Source organism: Lissotriton vulgaris, chromosome 10, assembly GCF_964263255.1.
Source record: "Lissotriton vulgaris chromosome 10, aLisVul1.2, whole genome shotgun sequence".
Classification (NCBI taxonomy): domain Eukaryota; kingdom Metazoa; phylum Chordata; class Amphibia; order Caudata; family Salamandridae; genus Lissotriton; species Lissotriton vulgaris.
Window position 1 is genome coordinate 467034093 of NC_141698.1, and position 24401 is coordinate 467058493.

The 24401-nt window shown below is 44.6% G+C and overlaps 1 protein-coding gene across 1 annotated transcript in view; it reads left to right on the plus strand.

Moving 5' to 3' along the window:
• Positions 1–24401, plus strand: part of UBN1 (ubinuclein 1) — a 753548-nt gene that overhangs the window by 438287 nt on the left and 290860 nt on the right. Inside the window, exon 6 of the mRNA XM_086941332.1 lies at positions 23359–23462. Within this exon, the coding sequence (XP_086797458.1) occupies positions 23359–23462 (104 nt within the window). The remainder of the gene's footprint in view (positions 1–23358; positions 23463–24401) is intronic.

Sequence of the window (24401 nt, forward strand, 5' to 3'; positions counted from 1 at the left end):
CGGCATTTGCACCTATTTTGTTCATTATAAGCTTGCGGCAAGCTATGCCGTTGGGAGCCCAGACCCAGTGGTGTTTTTTTGTTTGAAAGTTATTCCAGTGGCACCTGTTTGGGCCCGGTGGCTCTTCTATTGCAGCAGCAGGTCCGGGTGCTGCATTGGGGCCTGCACATTCTTCATCTTTATGCTTGGAGATTGAGTGATGGCAGTTGATCTAATTTAACCTTCCTACTGCAGCTGAGAACCTTTCTCTCAACATACCTTATACAAATTTCTTCCCACATAAGTTGGTGTTGAGGACCCGAGCTGACATTCTGCCAAAAGTGGTCACTCCATTTCATGTCAGGCTGTGAACGAGACTCATTTCAACCTAAGAGGGCACTATGCTTTTATACAGATTATATCAAAGAATATAGGATGGATGACCAGCTTTTGTGGGGTTATCTAGGTTAAAGGACGGCACAGCCATTTAAAAAAATTGACCACCTACTGATAGGTTGTTCCCTGCATTAAGATTTGCTATGTACAGGCTAAGACTCAGCCTTTAAAATCCTACGGCTCACTCCACCAGAGCCAAGCTGCTGCCACTGCGCTGGTATGCAAGTGGCTATTTGGGTGTTGATTCATATGCGCACAAAACAATACTACCTCTGCAGTTAGGTCTGTTGAGAGTGGGCATTTCGTTTGCTTGGTCCTGCAGGACATTTTGGTTTGAGCCCATTCACAGAGCTGCCACTTGGGAGGTACTTTTGTTATATATATTCTCAAATTGAGGAATCTGTAATTATAAATGAAGAACAAGCTACTTACCTTGGGTAACAATCTTTCAGTTTTATTCTCCAACTAGCCATGGATTCCTCCTTGACTGCCAACCTCCCCTTTTTTAGAACAAAACTCATTTTCATCTAGAAAGTTCCCAATTCGGGGTTCGGCTCACTGGTCACGCCCTTCAGCTGATAGGCTCTACACCTGAAAGCAACTGACATCAGTTCCATGGGTGGCACTTACACGTGCCTCCTCTCTTCATTTCCGGAGCTGAATGACGTTGGTACAGGCCCCCACAACACCAGCTGCCGACGCACAGGAGTCCTGCTTTAAAGTTTCTGGCATAAAGTCTGACACCTGGGGAATATTCACACGTTGAGGACTCTGCGGACAAAGTATCCACCAGAAAGTTAATTACCGAAGGTAAATAGCCTGTTCGTTGTCAATCTTCAGCTCTGTCTGGGGCAGCTTTGGGCCTCAAGGGTCCACAGATGTTTCCAGCCGGGTTACCTCTTATGAGCCAGCCCTTCACGCCGTCTGTTCCTCCTGAACCCATCTCTGGTTCCACTCTGATGTTCAAGTCTGGTACCAAAATCTATGATGGTTCCTTTGACATCGGTGCCAGCCCAACACCATCAGGGAGAGACCCTGTCCCTATAGTCCTATCAGCTGAATTCACCTTGGCCCTGATTGAGGTCACACCCTTTAGCCGTACAGAGGCACCTGTCCTCAGTTCAATCTGACTCCAACAGAACCATTTCTCAGAGCTGCACTCCAGCCCTCCAACAACTTTTTAGTTCTGACTGATCACAGTCAACCAGTCTTTGAAGATGTCAGTGGAGATGCTGGGGATTATGTTACCTAAATCTATGATGATAACAATTTTGTTCATGAACTTGCAGGTGGTCAGTGGGCTGGACGCTTTCCCAGACACTAGGATGTGTTCTCCCCTGGGCGGGCCATCAACTGAAAATTGTGCCTCCTTTGCTGTGGTGACAAGATTGGTAGCAGAGATTTACAGTTGCTGACTTTGAAAGTCAAAACTAATGTGCTGACATAAGTTTTGCAACCTGGGCAGACTTCCTTTGAGTCTTTCCTACAGTTTAGTAAAGACCTGACAGAAACCCTAATGGGCACCTGTTCTAAGCTGGTCTTATGCTCACTGGTCGAGCAGGCATGTTGACAGCCCAATGCCAGACAACCCCGGCTTCTTAACACAACACCCTAGACCAGAAAGTCTGGTGGCTCAGGCCTCCACAAGCAGGAAAAACCCCAATTCATTCCTTACAACTTCTCCAGATAGAGTTGAAAAGAACTGAAGCATTCTGGAAACAGCCTGGCCCACTAGCCAGTTGTTGCCAGATTTTTGCAAGGGTGATATTTACATGGTTTATGGGACATTGCTGGGGAGATGTTCCCAGCAATCCCTAAGGAATTTCGGATCACACTCTCTTAAACCATCCAGGATGGTCAGAATGCGTACAAATACATCATCCGTTCTGGACTGGACACAACTGCCTTTAGGCAGAGCAGTTGGCACTAGTGTAGTGCTTTGGTGTCATGCTTGGATGAGATCCTCTCCCTTCAATCGTGACGTGCAGGCCTCCTTGGTGGATTTGCCATTAGACAGGTCTCATCTGTTTGGCAAGAAGGGTGATTTAGCATTAGAATGCTTCAAAGAAAGCCATACCAGTCTGTGTACCTTGGGTCTTCCCACTCTGACAAGACAGAACTCTCAGCAATTTCACGCCCTTTAAGGCTACTCCAAACGTTTTGAAATATCGGCAGTGCCAAGGCCCACCACCTCCACAATAGGTACCCCAGCCCTTTTGGGGTCGAAGATCAACCAGACAACGTTCAGACCCCAAAGGCAGTGAATCTCCCAGCCCTATCTTCCCTGTGGCATCAGCCTTAAAGCTGTTTTAGTTTGCCCTTAGTGGTACTTGACCACCCTGTGGGAGGCAGTATGAGATATTTCCTCCAAGGAAGGCTAAATAAAACCTCCAACAGCTGGGTCTTTCAAATAGTTCAACAAGACTATGTCCTGTCATTGCTTTTACCAACTGCATCTTCTACCCACATCAGAGCATCTTTTAGAGGAGCACCTATCCATCTTGCTCCAACAAATGCAGGCTTATTTGGCAAAAGGAGTCATAATGATGCTTCCTGCCACTAAAATAGGGCACTCGCCCCATGGATGGGGATCAAAGGGATGACAGGAACTGAATACCAGGGTAGCGGCACAGGGACATGGTTAACTCTCTGCGAGATTGCTTTTGTTTCTTTTCCTTCTATCGCAGCATGCTTATTGTTTAGTTATGTAATACTCTGTATTATACTTATGCCTATGCTATATCCTAGCACGAATATGTATAATATGGCTCTTCGAGCACAATATTGGCAAAAATCTATAAAACTTAAAAAAAAATAAAAATTAGGGCACTCCCTGTTACGTATTTCCTCGCGCGGAAGAAGGACAGAGGCCTTTATCCTGTTTTAAATCTACGCCCTCTCAATTTCTTCTTGAGAATTGACAAATTCAAAATGCTCACATTGGCCCAAGTTCTGCCTGCCTTGGATCCAGAAGACTGAATTTTAGCACTGGACCTACAGGATGCCTATTTTTAGCTGCTGGTCCTGCAGTCCCGCAGGCGTTATCTGCAGTTCAGGGTAGACCAGGAGCATTTCAGGTCTCCTGACTCTCCTTTGGCGATACCAGGGCCCCTCGGGCGGTCTCAGCACATCTTAAGGGGTTGGGTATACCAGTCTTCCCCTACATCAATGACTGGCTGTTGAAAACAGCTTTGCCACAGTTACTCGGCCCATCTTCAGATATTGGCGAACCTTCTAACATCTCTGGGGTTCTCGAATAATGTACCAGAACCAGCACCAATCCTCCTCTCGCAGCAAAATCTTTCCACAACAAAGTATTCAAATTCATGCCACCAGTGCTGCAGTAAGAGGCCAGGCTATCAAGGAACACGAGGCCAAACTTTATGTCCCATGACGACCATCTGGGTTGACGTCTTTCATGTTCCAGGTCAAGGACAAGGTCTCCCTCCTGTTCTTCACCTTCCTCCAGCTCCTTCAAAGAAAAGCAGAGGAAGCATATGAATAATAGGCATGGATGTTTGCCCACTCAGCACCAGTTGAGGTCCAAGAGGAAAACGCCTCAGCCACTCTACAACCAGCTGAGTCGTCCACAGAGATGGAGCACATTGACATGAATCTGCTTGAGGGGCTGTCTCCAGCAGCTCTGCCTGTCCCAGCTCCAGGGCCTTTCCTAGTCCCATTGCTACTGATGCTTCCTGGGCCTCCCCCACTGGACTATCCGAAATTCCTGGTGTTGGGACCGATCCAGCCCCTTTTTAACCTTTCAATGATGGCGATGTTCTAGTGTGCCTCCACCCCATCTGGTGCTCCTCAGACCACCATGGAACCATTCCGGGCTCTGCTTGGTTTTCTCCCTGTGTGTTTTTCGTGCATCCGCTTTTGTTTGAGGAGAACACCTCCAGAGCTCAGCAGATTCCTTCCAGCAGTGAGGCCCTTGCCAATTGGCTCTTCTCCAGTGAGAACTTTGGCTCCAGATCTGCTTCTTGCTCCACCAGTATCACTATCTGCTCTGCTGCCTCTGACTTACAAAGCACAACTAACATGAGGCTGTGCAAAATTCCTTCTGAGGTCCAGAAAAGCGTTCCAGACGATTTTGGAGGAATTAAGACATAGGGAAGAACATGCCACCTCCTGTCAGCACTGCTGGCTAACCAGGCACAACTTATTTGAATCTGACTATGGTGCCTATAAATGCCGGAAGGGTTGCCTCACAATTCAGATGACAGCGGCAAAGCTGCTGCATTGCTACCACATCCTTCCCTAGAATTATTTGCAGCAGCAGTGCTTAATTTGAGCTAGTGGTTCCAGGTGGGGCTCACCTGCATTCACCTTTGGGGACCAGCACTTATTTTCCCTTACAAACTTTGATCAAGAGAAAAAAAGGCAAAGGCGGGGGGGGGGGAGAAGAAGAGAAAAATGGAAAAAGAGAAAAAAAGTGAAAAAAGGAGACGCAAGAATGGAACCAACCCTGCAAGAGTGAGACAAAGAGACGGGGAAAACCAGAGTCAAGAGTATGCAGCCTTGGCATTCGGACTGCTGACATTCAAAGCACCAGCCACAGGCTTTTTAGCAAAACGTTGTGCCCTAGTGCTTATTCTTTCACACATTAAGCACCGGTTAGTGAACTAGACACTTAATCGGACATTGACATTGATCCTCAGGTCTCCGGACTACCCCTTGTGAAAGTGGTCTGATTTCATACTTTCCTTAGGAAGGTGAGTAAAGTTTTTGAATTGTCCCTTACATCTGCATTATACACATCAAACATGCTCACCTAGATCTCACAACCTGCCCCCACCTCGGCTGAACCAATGAGGGACTCTTGGGAGACATCCACTTTGCCAGGATAGCCCCTGGTGATCTATCATTACTGACTGTTCACCTTCTTCCAGAAAACCTGGTGATGCATGCTTTGTTCTGGGCAAATCAAAATTCAGCATCTTTCCTGGCTTTCCTTCCTGACAGGAAGTAGGTAGTGCTAGGAGCCATAGCGAACAAAATGGTTTCTTCAGCCTGGCCTTCTTCTGCATTAATGCTGCCTATCTCATAGGCTGATTTATGCATGCCCTTTGGTATATTGCTGTACAAAAATTGTACCTCTTTGGTATATTTCAGTTCTAGTCATACCCAAATTACCAGATGTCCTTAGGGAGCATTTTGTAAAGGTGGTAATGGTGGGCAAGCAGCCTTAAGGCACATCCTTAGATGAGAATTTGCTTCAGCAGACTCTTTTGTGAGTGACAGGGGTTCTTCAGTAGCCTTTCACTGGCATGTCGGGCTCAGGTGCATGGGCTTTTTTCAGGGGCTGCTCCAGATGTGCCCTTTGTTGGAGCCTGCTTTTTTTTTAAAGACAAAGCAGATTTTGCAGTAGAGAGTTTAAAAATGGACTGTAGGCAGTAAGTTTTAAGAGTTCTTGAAAGGTTTTACTTTTTTGACAATCGCAACCCTCTCAGCCCACCCTGCAGAAGCACCCACTATTCCAGCATTAAAGAGGCAGGGGAAAAGGAAGAAAGCAAACACAAGGAGATGATGGACGGAGCACTGAAACTTCTCAGACACTCACCCCCAGTCACAGATATGAGTTGAATCCATCATCATTCTTTAGCTCACTTCACCACCTCAGTTTAGAGGTTTCTAGGTAACACCCTTCATCAGCCAGTCTAGCTTAAATCTAGTGGCAAAGTGAGCAAGGGACCCACGTCTGGGCATACCCTGACAACTTAGGGAGAACAAAGCAAACACAAGGAGATGATGGACAGAGCACTGAAACTTTTCAGACACTCACCCCCAGTCACAGATTGAAAAGGAAGGAAGGAAGCCATCAAGCCTAGCAGCTCTTCTCCCCCACACTTCCTCTTCCTCAGCACAACCTGAAAAATCAACTTTAGCTAGCCCTTGAGGGAGCATGTGAGACCCATGAGAGCACTGGTATTCTCCTTGCTGCAGACCTGAACGGTCATCGGGTCAGACCAATGGGCCCTTTAGATTGCAGAAAGAGATATTTATTACCATTTCAGAACCCCAAATTGATGTCCTAGCTTAAGTTTCTCAGGCGCTTGAGGTGGAAGACTGGATAAAGTCATCTTGAAGTATGCATATTTCACATATCAATCCTTGTTTTGTGGTTGAGTCCACTCACTACCAGGTTGTAGTCATCCAGTTCGGATTTACATCGTCACCTTGAGTCTTTACAGAGGTAAATGCAGTGGTCTCTCCTCATCTTAGGAGGTTGGGATCTCTTCATTCTCATACCTGAGTGACAGCTTGTTCAAAGCCAGTGTGCCACGGATGGTGCCAAGCCACATATAGGCAATGACATCCCTGCTGTTCAGTTTGGGGTTTTTCATCAACGTGCCCAAGTCTCACCTAGAGCCCTATCAAAGCCTTTTTCATAAAGGCAGTACTGGAAACAATATCTGTGTGAGCCTTTCACTTGCCTGAGGATGCGGAAATTCTAGGTATTAATCTGATGTTTTGAGATGGAGCTAATGTTCCAATCACAAAGGTTCTTTCTCTGCTTGGTCTGCCGGATACCTGCATCCTCCTAGTCATATATGCACCAGGCACATGAGAGCTCTCCAGAGGTGCCTCCTCAGGCAGTGGTTCAGATGCAGAAGTAATCTGTCACATTCCATTCTGATTTTTCATGATATAGGGGTGGACCTGCAATGGTGGCTGATGGAGGATTACCTGATCAGAGAGTTCCTTTTTATCCCCCACCAGCTATGACATGCGTGACTAATGCATCCACCCTTGGGTCAGGTGCTCATCTGGGGGCACTGGAGTTCAGAGACCTCTTGTCTCAAGGGAAGGACTGCATATCAGTCTGATAGTATTGAATGTGACTCAACTGGTGCTTATGGTCTTCCTCTCTCCCCTTCGAAGTCAGTCTGTTCAGATCTTGACTGACAATATGACCATGATGTGCTACATCAGCAAGCAGGAAGCAGTGGGGTTTCAGCTTTCTTAACTTATCTTTCAGGAAGTGCAGAGGCTGTGGGCATATGCACACCAGCATGGAATATAGTTAGGCACCCACCATCTCCAGCTCTTTGAACATCAAGCCAACAATATAATTTGAAGGCATCTTGCCGACCATTAATGGCGTCTCCATCAGGATTTGAAGCAACGCATGTTTGCCTTTTGGGTGCACTCCTCAGGTGAACTTTTTTCCACTTTAAACAGTGCCCATTGTCCTCCAGTGTTCTCTGTAGGAAGCTCTGCAGAAAATGTTTGTCCTCCAGTATTGTCTGTAAGAAGCTCTGCAGGAAGTGTTTCGCATGAGGTGGAACTTTCTACTTCGCTGTGCATTTTCTCTTGTACCCTTTTATAAATTATTTTACTGAATATTAAAACCATACAAGATGATGGATGTACACAATGATTATTGGGATTGGAAACACAATCCTACATTATCACTCAACTAGGACAGTCTGCTGTCAAGGACCATCTAGTCTAGTATGTTTCATTGTGAATACATGTACAATAGAAATATACCATTATCAAATAACATTGGAGTATTTGAAAAACTGAAGCTTCCATGGATGACACATTGCAGGTCTAGAGTGTCCCTTGAACTCAACTATCATTGCAAGCACAACCCAATTTGGCTAAGATTAGAGTTCCTCTGGTATAACAGTGTGTACTTGTCCCCAGCATGTCTAAGGTAATAAGGTAGTGTGAAGAGGCTGTCATTTATTAGGCCTGCAACACCTGAATGTCCATTCGCAGGAGCTTATCAGCCTCAGTCATTTGGGCTAAATAATGAGGCAAGGGGCTCCATATATCTTTAGGCTGTGAAGTTGGAGGCTGGAGATTAGCAAATAGCGTGCTCTTATCATTACAATGTGGTAAGTCTTTAAGCCAATCTGCTTTGTGCAGACCATTTATTCTCCCATACCTTTGATTCCTCTTGTTCTGAAGAAGGTTCCTCAAGACCCATCTGAAATTATCTTCATTGCCCTGGACTGGCAGAGAAGGGGCTGGAATTCAGAACTACTGAGTTTTACTTGTGTCTCCTGCTCCGTCTTTCACTCAGGGTGGACCTCCTCACCCAGTTGGAGGGACAAGTGCTGTACCCAGATCATCCACCATCATGCCTCCTGGTTGATCGTGGCAGCTCAGCCCCTTCCATGCATGCTTTTTCGAACCACAACTCATCGAGCCGGATTCTCCCCTCAAGTCAATTTTGCGCATTGACCTGTTTGACAATTCTAGTGCACCTCATGAGTGCCTCCTGATTCGCATCAATTCCAGCTGGCTTCTGCCATTTCCACATTAATTACGGCATCCCAACCTCATATCCACACGAGCACTCCTGACCAGGACTTTCATGCTCACCACTGGATTAACTCCCTTCTGTTAGTGTGACCAGCTGTCAGACTTCTTTGCCAGCCTAATTCTTTCCGCAACATACTTTGATTCATCTCCCACCCAACATAGGCTTCATCGAGTTCCAGTTCTGGCACGCCACATTCTTCACGTCCCAGGATAATCAACAGGCAACAATCATTATTGAATGTGTTCTATTTGTCCTGATGATGATCTCAAAGTAGTGGTTGAAACGCCGTCGACATACAGGATTCAGTGATATTTTGATTTATGCTATGATGTTGACAAAACTTTACCAAATCAATGCTAACTCATACTTAATATCTGTCAATTTAATGTCTGTATGCTGCTTTTTCTTCCTCTTGTTCACGCGTTTTACTTGTGGCGTTCACTGTTCTTTCATGAGCAGTAACTGTTCACTCTGCACTTTATCACACATTGTATAAACCTTGATGCTGTGTCTATACTCCTTTGTTTATCTTTTGAACATATAATCGCATAACTCTACCATTGGTGTTATTTTTATTGTATTTGTAATTTAGTTATATTATATAATTTATTGCTATAATTGTTATCTGTTGAGACGTTGAATGATATTTTGATCTGTCTGGCGGCGACATGAGCGTCCTTCACACCACACCAAACAATGTCATTTGGAAGTGAGATGGAATGGCTATTTGGCTTGCGCAGTATTGCAGGATTATTTAGTCTGACCTTTCCTTTAGGACCATCCCTTGGCAGGATGCTTCTGTGCAATCTTTTCAACAGGTGAGAAATCTGCAGGTAGAAGTATCCATCAGAAGAAAAAGTTACTTATTTGCAGTAACTATCTCTCTGTACATACTCTGGTCACTAGTAGATTACTCACCAATCCCACCCACCTCTCAATCCTGAATGATGATCATAGACAATATGTTAAAAAGGTTTCAATTTAGATTCCTGCATTGCCACACATTGTAATTCCTCGTCTCTGTCACTAAGGCAGGACAAATATGGACGGGCACCTGAAGTTGGTACAGCAGAGTGGGCACTTTATCACTCCAGTGATGTCTCTGTGGCATTGCACCCAGTGCTAAAATGGAGCCAGTGCCCTCTACTGCTATGGAAATGTTTCTGGATTCAGTTCAGCATCTGGGATATTCAACAAGTGAGGAATCTGCAGATAGAGTATTCTCCAGAAAGATCATTACCAAAGGTACATAGTTATTCTTTAGGGCTCTCTATAACCTTCTTGACTGATATCAGTGTATTCTGTTTAAATCATCGAAGACCTCCTGTGTTGCCATGGCATCACACCTTTGCAAGTGCTGCACCAATACCAACTGCTCAGACTCTGGAGCTTCTAAAATAAAGTTCATTTTGCTCAGGCAGAAGGGAAAGTAAGATCTCCTTGAGCATGGTCTTCTTGGTGAATGTGCCACTGTGCATTTCCAGTGCTGCATTACTACCATGGAATTTGAAAGATGGCTCAGTTCATGACAGATAGTCTTCTGGATCACATGCTGGGGTCCATTTGTACAGCTAGTCAAAGATGGCAAAGACTCAGCCATGAAAACTTTGTGGTCTGAGTTGGAAACAGCTGATTACGTTGCTGGATCTGTGGCCACTTCCATCACTATTAGATTGCACTTTCTGTGTGCGTTCAACGTTTTTTTCCCTGTTAACCATTTAGTTTGAAGGTTCCAGGCTTTGTGGCAATAAGTCTGATTTGGCATTATAGCACTTCAAGCAAAGCCATACCACAGTGTGCCATACAACGGACCACGCCCGCAACCTGGGCTTCATCCTGGACTCCTCCCTGTCAATGACCAGATAAGTCAACGCCGTTTCTTCCTCGTGCTTCAACACCCTGCGCATGCTCCGCAAGATCTTCAGATGGATCCCCACTGAAACCAGGAAGACCGTCACCCAGGCACTCGTCACCAGCCGACTGGACTACGGGAACGCCCTCTACGCCGGAACCACAGCCAAACTCCAGAGAAGACTCCAACGCATCCAGAACGCCTCCGCACGACTCATCCTGGACATCCCCCGACACAGCCACATCACCGGACACCTGAGAGAACTGCACTGGCTCCCCGTCAGCAAGAGAATCACGTTCAGACTCCTCACCCACGCACACAAGGCTCTACACGACCTGGGCCCCAAGTACCTCAACGACCGCATGACCTTCTACACGCCCACGCGCCAGCTACGATCAACCAGCCATGCACTCGCCACCGTACCACGCATCCGCAGAGCCACCGCCGGAGGAAGATCCTTCTCCTACCTGGCAGCCAAGACTTGGAACTCCCTCCCCATTCACCTTCGGCATACCCAAGACCATCTCTCCTTCAGGAAGCAACTCAAGATCTGGCTGTTCGAGCAGTGACACACCCCTCTCCCCCAGCGCCTTGAGGCTCTCCCGGGTGAGTAGCGCGCTATATAAATGCCTTGATTGATTGATTGATTGATTTTGAGCTAGAATTCTCAAGTGCCCCAATTTCACTAACAGTACTGGAAGTCCTGGGCTTTTTGAGTGACCAGCCCCTTTGCTGAACAAATCAAACATTCACTCCCAGTCAGAGATCTGGGTAAAATCCATTGTTGTTTTGCTTGCCATGACATTCCACTTTCGGGGTATCACCCCTCATCAGCAAGACTAGCCTGGAGAGATGACCTGAGCAGTAAGAGTTTGGGGTCACAGCATGAATCGCTTGATTCATTAGGACAGGAGGAGGGTGAAGATGAAGATATTGAGCAGCCTGAGGATGAGGAGGAAGATGTTCCGCAACATAGACTTGGAGTTACTCTCCCTAGTGACCTAAGTTTGGTTGTACCACAGAATCTGCAGACCCAGGAGACTACCCAGGATACTATCCAGGATACTACGCAACCACAAGCGACAGGTACTACACTAGATACCCTTTGTCAGCTTATGATTCAGCATCGGGAAGAGACAAGGGCAGAAAATTTGCGCACACAAGGTGCTATTCGACGGCTTCAGAATAATCTCAGAAAAGTATAGCGCCAAGAAACCTAATGGTGTTAGCGCGCTCAATAAGCTAATTTAACATAACATAACATAACATAACATAACAAAGTCGCTAAATCCTGTAATGATACGTCCGCAAGAGTGACTGAGGCTGAGGGGAGAATATTTGCGATAGAAGACTCTATGACAAGCTCAAATTTCATCATTAGTAGGGCTGAGAGACGAGATAAATTGGAAACTTGTGGATTTGGAGAACAGATCACACAAAAATAATCTTCGAATCCTGGGTATTCCGGAGGGAAATGAAGGCGGTAATATAAGACAATATGTAATTGACCTTTTTTCAGAAGCCTTCCCAGAACTAATACAATGGAAATGGGATCTGGAAATTCAACGGGCACACCGATTTCCATTTCAAAAAAATACTAGACAGGGTAGCAATTCAAAGCCTAGGGCGATCTTGATTTGTCTGAACAACTTCTTGGCTAGAGAGGCTCTCTATGATTTGGCCAGGCCTAACAGGAAAAGAAGGGGGAGGGGAGTAGAATTCTTTGTTCGGCCTGACTACTGTCATGCCACGGTAGAACAACGATGGCAGTTTCGACAATTAATTCCTGCCTTCCAAGCCAAAGGTGCACAGGCTTTCCTTTTGAACCCGTCGAAACTCAAAATAATCTTTAAAGAAAAATCGTATTTTTTGACCTCTGAGGGGGCTGCTAAAGAGCTTTTGGCCTCGCTTTGAAAGTAACTGTTGTAAGGGGAGGGAAGAGAAAAGAAAAAAGAGAGAGGGAAGAAGCCACCCTTTTTTCTTTTTTTTCTTTCTTTTTTCTTTCTTCTTTGTAGTAGCATTCATTTAGTCTTATGAAGCAGCATTTATCTAATTATCTCTTTACTTGATGACTAAAATAATAAAATAAAACATTCTCTTCTTTTGTTTGGGGATCGAAAAAAAAAATATATATATATATATCTTTTTTGATCAAAAGTTAACGGGCGAATAGTAAGAGTTTAAGATGGGAAGGAGTGGGTAGTGAGACACCAGACGCTTCTCACATCATCCATACTAGGGACTTCCAGTCCTTATGCCCGAGATGGGGTGGGGTCAAGGGGAAGGGGATGAGGGGGGGAGGGAGGGGGGGAGTGAGGGGGGGACACCAGGGTGGGTGGTGGGTGCAAGCAAAAACAGTAAAAGAAAACTACTAAATCATCTGACTATAGCTCCAATAATGTTTATTATGATCTTTTTCTTTGAAGGGGGTGAACATAGAAATTGGAATGGATATATAAATGAGCAGTGTATTAGACAGCTTGGATATCTGCAGATGGTTAGAAAAGAAAAATGTATAAATGATGACGATGGGTAAAATTCGAATTTGCTCTTGGAATGTGTGTGGATTAAACAACAGAAAAAAAGGGGAATTTGTAATCAGATTATACAGAGTATGAATATTGATATAATGTGTCTTCAGGAAACACATATTAGATGGAGTGATAAAAATATGTTTAAGGATCTAGGTTTGCAACTATTAGCGTGTACTAAACAAGGCACCACCACAAAAGGTGTGGCAATTCTGATGAGATATGGTTGAGGCCGCTTAAAACGTTCAAAAGTTGATCAATATGGATGATGGGCAATAGTCGAGCTTGAGATAAATACTAAATTATGGACAATTTGCTCAGTATATGCTCCAAATACAGATGACCCCGAGATAATAGATTATCTTAGCTTAGAATTGGCGGACTGGCCATCCTCGCTTATATTTGGCGGAGACTTGAACTTGCATCTTCCAGGGGGGCTTGATATATCTAGCGATACTTTATACCCTGGTATTAAAAAAAGACATATAATGCAGTTAAAGGGCTAGTAACTGAATATGGTTTAAAAGACGTGGGATTCATAAAAAATCCTTCTTCACCTGGATCTACTTTTTTTCTAATCCCCATCAGAAATTTGTACGCATAGATTATTTTTTTTAAATAGTAGGTTAGTAAACAACACATTATTTAAAATATTTCCCAGAATAATTTCTGACCACAATCCAATAGTAATTGAAGTGCCGACAATGACTGGTACTTCTGTATCTACAAGACCCTGGTCATTTGATCGGAAATTATTGGCAGATCCATCTTAATTAGAAACAATGAGTAGATGGATTAAAGATTTTTTTCATTTTAATGGAAATAGTACTTCTATACAGATAATTTGGGACGCTTTTAAAGCGGGGGTCCGGGGTGAAACACTTTCCTATTCAATTAAAAAACAAAAAATAGTTAAAGAGAAAACAGAACAGAACTTTAACCTAGTACGAGAATGGGAGGAAAAACTTGCTAGAGCTATCTCCAGGCATCAAGAAACTGAACAAATTAAAACCACACTAGATATTCATAAGGCCAGGGTTTATGAAATATTTGCAGCCAAATTAGCGGAACAATATGCAACCTTTCGATCTCAGATTTATGAAATGGGAGAAAATTCTGGAAAGATACTTGCAAAAAGAACCAGGGAGAAAGAAATATCAAACTCTATTAACGCAATACAAGATGAGATGGGTCAGGTCCATGAGGATCCAGATCGAATTCTTGAAGTATTCCGACAATTCTATTCTCAACTGTATAAAACTGATAATATGACATATTCTCATGACATGTTGCTAAATTTTATAGGAGAAAATAATATTACAAAATTAAATGAATTACAAGCAAACGCCCTGGAAAAGGATATTACATGGGACGAAATTGAATTAGCTTTACTCTCGTTGGCTACGGGAAAAGCCATGGGTCCCGATGGTATCCCTCTCGAATTTTTTAGGATATTTAGAAATGTTATGAAAGAAGACCTATTGCTTAAATTTCAAGAAGCTCAGAGAGGGTCTCCACCTGTATCTTGGAGTCAATCCACATTGATGGCTTTCCTTAAAAAGGATAAGCCTCCCCTCAACCCAGCGTCCTTCAGACCGATCTCTTTATTAAATGCTGATAGCAAGGTCTTCTCCAAAATTTTAGCTACCAGCATGTCAACAGTGATATCTTCCATCGTTTCACTTTGGCAACACAGGTTTATCCCTAATAGAGACACTGCGGACCATGTCCGAAGAATAATACCGAAGATTTTGAGATACACCCCCTTGTCATCTAATTATATATTGCCTGATATTTTTAGAGATCATATTATGTTAAAATGGAGTAAACAAGGAATCAATTGTATCAATGACTTATGGCAGAATGATGAGATGATATCTTTTCTGACTCTTCAGGCTAAGTTTAATATCCCGACTCTGGACTATTTTAAATACTTTCAACTACACAGCTATTTTAATACTTTATCTCCAGAACAACGTTTAGGGCTTCAGAAAATACCTCTGATTTAATCTCTATACATCAAAAGAAAGATAGGTTTCCTGTACAACATGACAGTCTACCTAAGAAAGGTGGCCTGGGACTGCAGTCCCTGTAGCTAGCCGCACTGTCAGATTATCACAACTACCCTGTTTGAAAAGTCATCTGTATTGGTCTCCTATGTCTATTTGCGCACCCTGCTAATGAAGCTGCGTCCAAGCAAAATGTGCACATTCTATACACATCACTCCAGCTTCAGACATAGCAACCATCGCTCACCATCAACACCCTACTCTCGCCCTCACACTCACCTATCAATGTACACCGAAAAGTCATCTGCTGCCAGTGACGAGACATAAAATGACCGCCAACCCACTCTGAGGTGAGCACGTGAGCACTGAGTAGTTTATGCCTCTGGCTTCCGTTAGTCAGTTTCATACACTGGTGCCCTTTATCCAAAGTGACTGCTCTTTCTCCTATAGTTTGCGCAGGTTTGTAACATGTTACACCGATATTGGTACGTACATTTTTGTTCAAAGTGGTATTTATGTGAAATACACGATAGGAAGCATGAGAACGATTTTGGAGAGTACAAAGATAAGTAATGAAGGATTCGGATCAAACGCCAGAGAGGCTATTACAACAAGCGCGTGCCAAAAGTGGGATGGTTGAGGGGAGTGCGTCAGACAGCACACAAAGCGTTTCCCTTGCGGGAGCGAGCCAGGGACACCATATGTTTGTAAGTTAATTACAAACATATGGTGTCAAGCTTACTCCCGCCAAATGTGCACGCGTGCCATTGAAGGCAATGAAATGTGTGCACGTTTTTGGAACAAAAACCTAAGCAATTGCTAAAGGTCTTTTTCCTATGTAGCGCATGCGCGCTGCGTAGGCGAGACCTAAAAACATGTGTTGGCGAGGGCAGAACAGAATAATGGAAGTACAATAAACCTCAACTATTGATTGCCTGGGGGCTTGGAGAATCTTCTCTTACTTTTGGGTGTCTCTTCCTCCTCATAGCAGACACTTTGAACATTGATACACATAATGGACTTGGACTAATCATAAAAGACTGTGCTGTGTGCTCCAACATTACCCAGCACCACATGTATACCTCTACATCTGCAGTTGGTGGTTGGTTCCACTTCCTACAAGTTAATTATTTTTCCCTTCTGCCTTACATTGGCCCCTTGATTCTTTACAAAGGTTATGTCGGTAATCACAACTCGTCTGCACAGATTGGCAATTCATGTATTCTTGTACCTCCAGGCAAACAGGCTTGCTATAGCTCATGTTTTGATCACCTCCAGAGCACAAAATCTTTTCCCTTTGACTTAGGGTTTTCATTCAGCTACTACCAAGTCCTCCTATAGTTCGTTTAGCGTTTGATCGGGTCTGAAACTGCCCCAATGAAAAGCACTCTGATGGATTTCTTCTCGTATGAGGAGCCTGCTACATTTAGAATACAATCCCTATGTTTCAGGTAGGGGTTCATTTTCTGCCTCTATCAGCACTGTGCCTCCCGGACTACCTACATCTGCTTGTCCCATCTGTGTTGTGACACACATGGGTGCTTCAGAGTTACTGCTGTTTCTAAATGACTTGAAATCTTTTGGACAGTATTCAAATGAATATTTCTGACCGAAGTCTGTTTACCTGGTGAATACCCCCAGGATCCAAACTGGCTCCGGAGAGGTTTCTGCATTGCTCCTGTGTGCCACCAGGTGGGGTCGTGGGGCTCTACATCGACTGCATCCTGCCCTTGAAGTGATGCCGCAGTAACAAATAAGTGCCACCCCTGCATGCGGATGTCCGTCCCTTTATTTCAGCATTTTTGTGCACGTTAATGAAGGTACCTCCTCCAGTTGACAAGTTTCTTTCTTTAAAATGTTTCCAGTGTGCAAGGGAAATGTGATTTCCTAAAAAAACAGGCTTTAAACCTTGTAGGGATTAATGCAAACCAGAACAGATCCCACGAGATGGGTCCCTCAGGGTCTAGGGTAGGGCTGCGACTCCAGGTCAGACAGGTAAATTGTCTTGTTGAATTCAAAATTGATCCTGGACCACAAAGCCAAGCTGTACATTGTAAAACATTGTAAAAAATTGCTTAAAGGCTGCTCCCACTTGACGTCAAGGACTCTGACCCTTTCTCGAGGACGGTCCTGTGACAGACCTTCCTCACATTTCAATTCTTTGGGAAAGTCCAAAACAAAAATAAAACACAAGAAGTCCCAGCAGGCCTTGTCCTAGCCTGCCATTCTCTTTCTGAAAAGTCACATGGGCATCAAGGTGCCCTGTAGTCTCTCTGCCAGCTCCATCCTGAGGATCTGATTTTACAGCTCATTCCGAAGCAACTGAGTTTGCAGGTCTGTCTGCACTGCAGCAACAAATTGAGGCCTTCAAAGATGCCTTACTAGTTCCCTATGGCGTTCCTTCGAGCCCCATGTATCCGCAGAGGCCTTCAGTCTGGTTACTGCCTGCAAGTCGATCCTGTGCCCTCTCTAAGTCTTCTGACTCAGATAAGATATTTCCTTTCCCTTGAGTTCGCCCTCCAGTACTCCACTAACTCTATGGATTGGATTCAGATCAGAGGCAACCTGTATTTAGTGATCATGGTGGGGATGATTTTTACCCACAGCAAAATGATGCCAACTTATTTATGGACTTATAATAGGCCACTGGGCTAGATAGGTCGCGTGACTCAATGCTGGTGCCCTCCACTGGTGCTTCTACAAAAGAGTTTGTGTCCGTTGCTACAATAATTATGAGGGGAGCTGAAGTCCAGGATTTGCATCTACCTTTAATTGAAGTAAAGACTAATGTTCTCACAGAAGTGCTACACACAGGACAATCTTCCTCATAATCTTTTTTTCCATTTAATGAGGAGCATCCATCATTTCTTTGTGTTTGCTTTGTTTGCCCTAAGTTGGCATGGTATGCCCAGAAGTGGGTCCCTTGTTCACTTTGCCACTGGATTCAAGCTAGCCTGGCTGATGAGGGCTGCTAGCCCAAACCGGTCCCAAGATGCTTGTTTCCGGTCCAGGGAAGACATGGCTTGGCAGTTCGGGCTGGACTGTTCCCATGAGGCTGAGGGTCAAGTTTATTTCTGGCTTTATCTGCATTTCTTTATTTACCTGATCAGCATTCATTGTTTAACTCACCCAGGGTTGGACTGGCCTATAGGACAATAAGGCAGTGTGTGAATGGGTGGTTTGACTGATCAGTGTATGGGCTGTTTTTTGGCTGTTTGTGGACTTGTTTTTTGTTCTATTGGGCTGGTCTTTACTGTTAATTTGACAGATATTACCACAACCATTGCTTGCAGGAAGCAAATGCATGCAGTCTCCCATCCCTTGCAAAATACATGAACAGCTTGTCTTTATACGGTTGAAACTGCCCTGATGAGTAAATGTGAGTCACTCTGTCAGTTGTCCGATTCACTAATGAGGGACACTTTTCATTTGGTGCATAGGCCTACTTTCTGTCCCATTCTGACCCTAAACTCACCTGTTGTGATACAGCCCATGAGAGATCCAACCCACGTTACTTCCTTCTCCATTCATCATCTTTCATTGAGACCTGAATTTAATTCTGACTTTTTTGCTGGAGTTCCCTTTTGAGCCAATACACAGCTGCTTTCTGAGAACTGTAGCTTTACATTTGATCTCTCTTATTTCTCTGTCTTGATCCTCCATTTACCCTGTTCTTTCTGGACAATGTTGGTGCTTTGAAGGCAGGCCTTCTTTCTACTGAAGGTGGATCCTCCATTTCAGGTTTGTCAGTCCATCATCCATCAATGTTCTTCACTCCTGTGCATCTTTCGAGGGAGGTAGAGAGGCTGAATTGATTAGACCGGAGTTGGACTCTGATCTTTTACATTGACCAAACTAGGGAGCATCATGTTGATGATGATCAACGGCTCCTTGGCTTTGCACAACTGAAGTGCAAGGAAGGCGGGTTCATTTCCAGCTAGATTATCCTCTACAACGTGTTATGCTATGCCCTCGCCATGAAGGAGTCATCTGGGACCTTCCTGCTAGGACTAAGGTCGATTAGTCTGTTGACCATGTGCGTTCCTGCTTTTAACATCTGTTGAACCACGACCTGGACTTTGGTCCACATGTTCACAGAGCACTATTGCCTTGACTGCCAAGTCCACAGACAATCAATCAATCAGGGATTTGTGAAGCGCACTACTCCACTGTGAGGATCTCAAGGCGCTGGGGGCGGGAGGAGGGTTCAAGCTGCTCCATCTTATCCGAAGAGCCAGGTCTTGAAGCTCTTTCTGAATGTTTGCTGAGTGGGGGTCCATCTGATGCTGATGGGAGTTCGTTCCAGGTCTTGGCTGCTATGTAGGAGAAGGTTCCCCCCCCCGCTCTGGCTCTGCGGATGTGTGGGAATTTGGCCAACTGAAGATCAGTGGAGTGGAGGCTTCTCATTGGTGCGTAGAGGGAGACTCTTTCATTGAGGTTGTGGAGGGATTTGCAGGTGTGAGTGAGGAGCGTGAAGGTCAGTCTCTTTTCGACAGGGAGCCAGTGGAGTTCTCGTAGGTGGTGGGTGATGATGTGGGATGTCGAGGACAAGTCTAGCTGCGGTGTTCTGGTTGGTCTGGATTTTGAGGAGTAGAGATTTGTCTATTCCAGCCTAGAGGGGATTCCCGTTGTCCAGTCTGTTGGTTATGAGTGCATGGGTGATGATCTTTCTGGATTCAGTGGGATCCATTTGAAGGTCTTGCAGAGGATGCGAAGGGTGTTGAAGCACGTGAAAGAAACTGGGTTTATCTGTTGGTTCATGGTGAGGTAGGAGTCGAGTATGATGCTGCGGTTGCGAGTGTGGTCTGTGGGTGTGGAAGGGTTGCCGAGGGTGGTGGGCCGACAGGTGTTGTGCCATGCTGAGTGGGTGGATCCGAGGATGAGGACTTCTGTTTTCTCTGAGTTGAGCTTTAGACTGCTCTTGCTCTTTCAGGCGGCAACGTCTTTAATTTCCTCTTGGAAGCTGTGTCTGGTGATGTCGGGTTCGTTGGTGAGGGAGAGGATGAGCTGGGTGTCGTCGGCATAAGATGCTGAGTCCGTGTTTTCTAACGATGATGGCGAGAGGGGCCATGTAGATGTAGAAGAGCGTGGGGCTGAGTGAGGATCCTTGGGGTACTCCGCAGCTGATCTCTGTGGGTTTGGAGAGGAAGGACAGGAGTCTGATTCTTTGAGTTTGGCTGGTGTGGAAGGAGCAGATCCAGTCAAGGGCGGTCCCCCGAATTCCAGTGTCGTGGAGTCTGGCAGTTAGTATGCGGTGTGAGATGGTGTTGAAGGCTGCTGAGAAGTCTAGTAGGATGAGAGCAGCCATGTGGCCCTGGTCGAGGAGGGTGCAGATGTCACCCGTGGCAGCTAGGAGGGTGGTCTCGGTGCTGTGGTTGCTGCAAAATCCGGATTGGGAAGAGTCGAGTATCGAGGTTGCTTCAATGAAGTTAGTGAGCTGGTTGTTGATGATCTTCTCTGTGACTTTGCCTGCAAAGGGGAGGAGAGAGATAGGTCTGTAGTTCTTGAGGTTCGTCGGGTCTGTGGTGGGCTTCTTGAGGAGGTGCTTGACTTCTGCGCATTTTCAGTTGTCAGGGAAAGTGCTCATTTTGAGGAAGCAGTTGATGGTACGTCGTAGTTCTGGTGCTATGGCGGAGGCGGCTCAGTGAAAGATGTGGGGCGGACAAGGGTCATTGGGTCTTCTGAGTGAAGGTTATTCTTCTAGATCAGTTTTGCAATGCTAGACAGTGAGTATGGGCTCCAGGGTTTTCTACAGTATGGGCATCTGAGGCTCCACGACTGCAGTGGTTACACAGCACTGAAGACCAGCTGCATGACTGACTACAACCACTGGCAGAATAGAGAAGCGAAAGAAGGCCAGAGCCATTGGCTGCTGGTAAGGAATGCTGGGTGCTCAACCATAACTGCCACTCAGCCCCTTCGGCTTCAATGGCACTGGAGCCAACTAAGGAGGGGAGGGCCACTAGGGGTCCAGTGAGGGACTGTTTTGGGGGGGTGCTGTGGCATTACAAGTTGTTTATGGTGGGGTCCTCACAACAATGTGTTAACCTGATTCACTGCATGCCCGGCAAGTGCAGAAGTGGTCAGAAAAGACCCAATGGCAGACTCCATCTAGCATTATGCTGCCTTGGAAAAACGTGTCTCTGTATAAGTCAACTGCATGCTTTTCTTCCTGCACTATTCTTGAAGGACAGGCCAGCGGATACTGGAAACTTTCAAGCTATTTGGAATGCTTTCAGCCGTTGAGGCGTCTTAGGAAATAAAATGCCTGTGATCCTTCCTGTGCTGAGCAGGGATTCTGCAGTGAATTTTCAAACCTGCCTGTGGTATGAGAAAGTGAACTTCAGATATCTCAGCATGCTAGTAGCTCATGATCTGGGCATGAGCTGGATGCACAACATGATATTCTTTTTGGAGATTTCTGCGTAAGAACATGGAAGGTTGGGCAAACCCTACTGATGATGAAAAGAGTTGCCTTATTTAAAACAACGGCTCTCCACAATGTACTAGCTGTTTTGTAAAACTATCGGAGGTTCTGGAAAAACCGATTTCTTAGTGTCTCACAGAAATGGTGCATATAGTCTTTGCGCAGTGAAGGCAGAATGGCTCTGGACAAATGCTAACTGTTGAATGATGGAGACTCGAGGATGGCCAATTTTCAGTCTTTTACTGGGCGGGCTACCTCATAGTTATAAGTGACTAGTTGCTTGTGCTTAGTGGTGATCTGACTGTAAGGTTGGAATATTCAGCAAAGTGGGCCTCTCAAATGCTTTATTCCAACGACAAATGCAGATGGAAATTCCTCTCGCCCGTGGAGTGGCACTTTATTGCAGGTGTAAAGCTCTAATAGTGATTGGGTGAGATGGTACATTTTTGTAAAACCTCCTTGTGGTACAGAATATCGTTGAGCTAAGTGCCTGCATTGACACAACTCAGCTTCCTATCCTATTTATGCTTCTCTTTGACCATGTACATCGTTGTGCTGCCTTTAGCTTTGTGCGTGCTATAGAGATACCATATGCCTGCATACTGACCTCTTGGGCAGGGATTTGATTGGTATTTTTAATTGGAGTATATATTTGGTGGGAGCCAGATAAATAATTTTCCAAGCTCAATGCAGAGAATGAATAAGAAAGCTCTGACTGCCTCCCTTTAACCCAAAATTGCAAACCCTAAAACAGATAAACTGAATGGTGAGTCTGTCTTCAAGACAGTAATAATTAAGCACCACATGTTTTTATCTCCCCGAAATCACTGTGAACGTGACTATGAGATGTTGATATGGGATGCCAAGATATTTAGGACGGAAGTGGCAATATCAGCCTCGATCCAATTGATTCAATGCAGTTACCTTCTTGGAGTATTACATACTGAAGAGGCTCTGGTAGCTGCAAATGAGCCAATGCAGGAGTTTTGGAAGGCAGTTGCCAGAGTTCTTCCTGAGATACAGGGTTGTAGACTCAAAGTCACCCCTAATGCTTACTCCTCTGCTCTGTTGAAGACCTTACATTTCCCAGATGAATCGAAGCTTTAATAAACATGGTGTGGCTGTTGGCCAGAAGCAACATTGCGGAAAACTGGAGGAGCATATCAGTGCTGGGGATTGTCGATTGGCTCCTAGTCATTGATAGGTATTTGGTAGTAGAATCACCCATAAACCTTGCTGTGGGATGCCCACACAAGTGCACCATGTTAAGAGATCCCAGGAACACTTCAGCATTTTCCTGTAGGCATCATAGAGATATATGACTAAATCCAAGAGCTTGTGTGTTAACATCAACCACAGACCTTGCAAAAGTGAGGGTGGGGGAATGCTGCTAGGACAAATGACCACCCCGTTAAGTAATCATGTTAGTTGTTGCTGCTTTTAACTGGCATTGCAATATATTATTTCTGGGATATATATGTGGACCCAGAGTTCCAATAATGTTCTTTCTATTGCTACTTTTTAAATATCATTGCAGTATGCTGTTTCTTTGTACCATGCCTATTCCAAAATGCTAATGCTGTTGTTTATTATTTTTTTGAAACCTAAAATAATGTATAGCGTTAAAGATAGTTCACACTATGAACAGGGCCATTATTTGACTGGTAGACAGTAGAGAAGACAGACTGTGGAGTGAAAATATCTGTTTTGAAATCTTATTGTGTAATAAAACTATGCTTCTGACTTTAATTTGGTGCTGGCTGTGAGCATATTCAAGGACCATGCATGCAATATTTGCCACTATGTCCTCACACCACATGGTTCAGGTAATTACCATGGGGAGATCTTTATCTTGTGTGTAACTCTCAATTATTATCTTTCAGAAACGCAAGTTAAAAGATGGTAATGACAATCCAAAGAAGAGGAGAAAAAAATATCTTCTTGAGAAGGAGAAGAAATCCAAAAAGTCCAGGTATCACAAAACTGAGTGAGTGTGCATCTGTTTTAGCGTTAAGAGAGATTGGGAGGCGGTTGGTTAGTTGCTTACTTGAATGGCCGAGCTGAAAATGCTGGAAGGCTGTGACAGAAGGAGAAAAACAAGCGTCTAGGCTGTTAACGAGGACAGGTGAGGACATGCATCTGTTGCAGTGAAAGAGTATAGTGAAAAAGGTTCTCTAAGCAGTAGAATGAGGTATGGAGATTGTGACAGCAGGCGAAAGCAAACATGTTACTGATAATAGGGAAGCTGTGATAGAAGTGCGATAAGTGGGAAGGGAAGGGAACAACTGAGAGGTAAGGACATGAAAACACAAGCAAAAGTTTGGCAGTGACAGTAAGAGATGGCTAGCTCTGCTGACAACAGAGGAATTGTCATGTCGCAAAAGAGTTACTCTGGTAGGCTTTTAGCCAGAAGAGACAGGTCATGACCCAACGAAAAATGAATCGGTAGAAGTGGAGAGAAGTAGGAAGACCAAGCTATCAGAAATGTGAGTCAGGAATCATGTAATAGTACGAAGTCAGGGGAAAGGCTGGTTAGACCAGGGAAGACAGTGAGTGAGACTGAAAATAGTGAAGGCAGTAGAAAGACTTTTAAATAAATATATTTTTCTTATATTGATAGATGTATGCTGTGAACAATATTATTTACTTCTAGTGAGGATCCTAAAAGATTGTAAAGAATCCAAATAGTGTGTCATTTGTATTACTTTACCAAGTGTGACCTTGATGGCACAGATAGAGCACAAGGTTCTCACCGTCTGCATGATTTTTAGATAGATTCAGCATGGGTTCTTTCCAGAAATGCTTTTGGATTGAAACGTTGAAAAGTATTTTCTTCTGGATAACCATTTTTACTGGAACTCCAAATGCCTTGGTTGATGAATGTTTAATTTTCTTACTAGTTGCCTTCACATTGCCAACATTACAA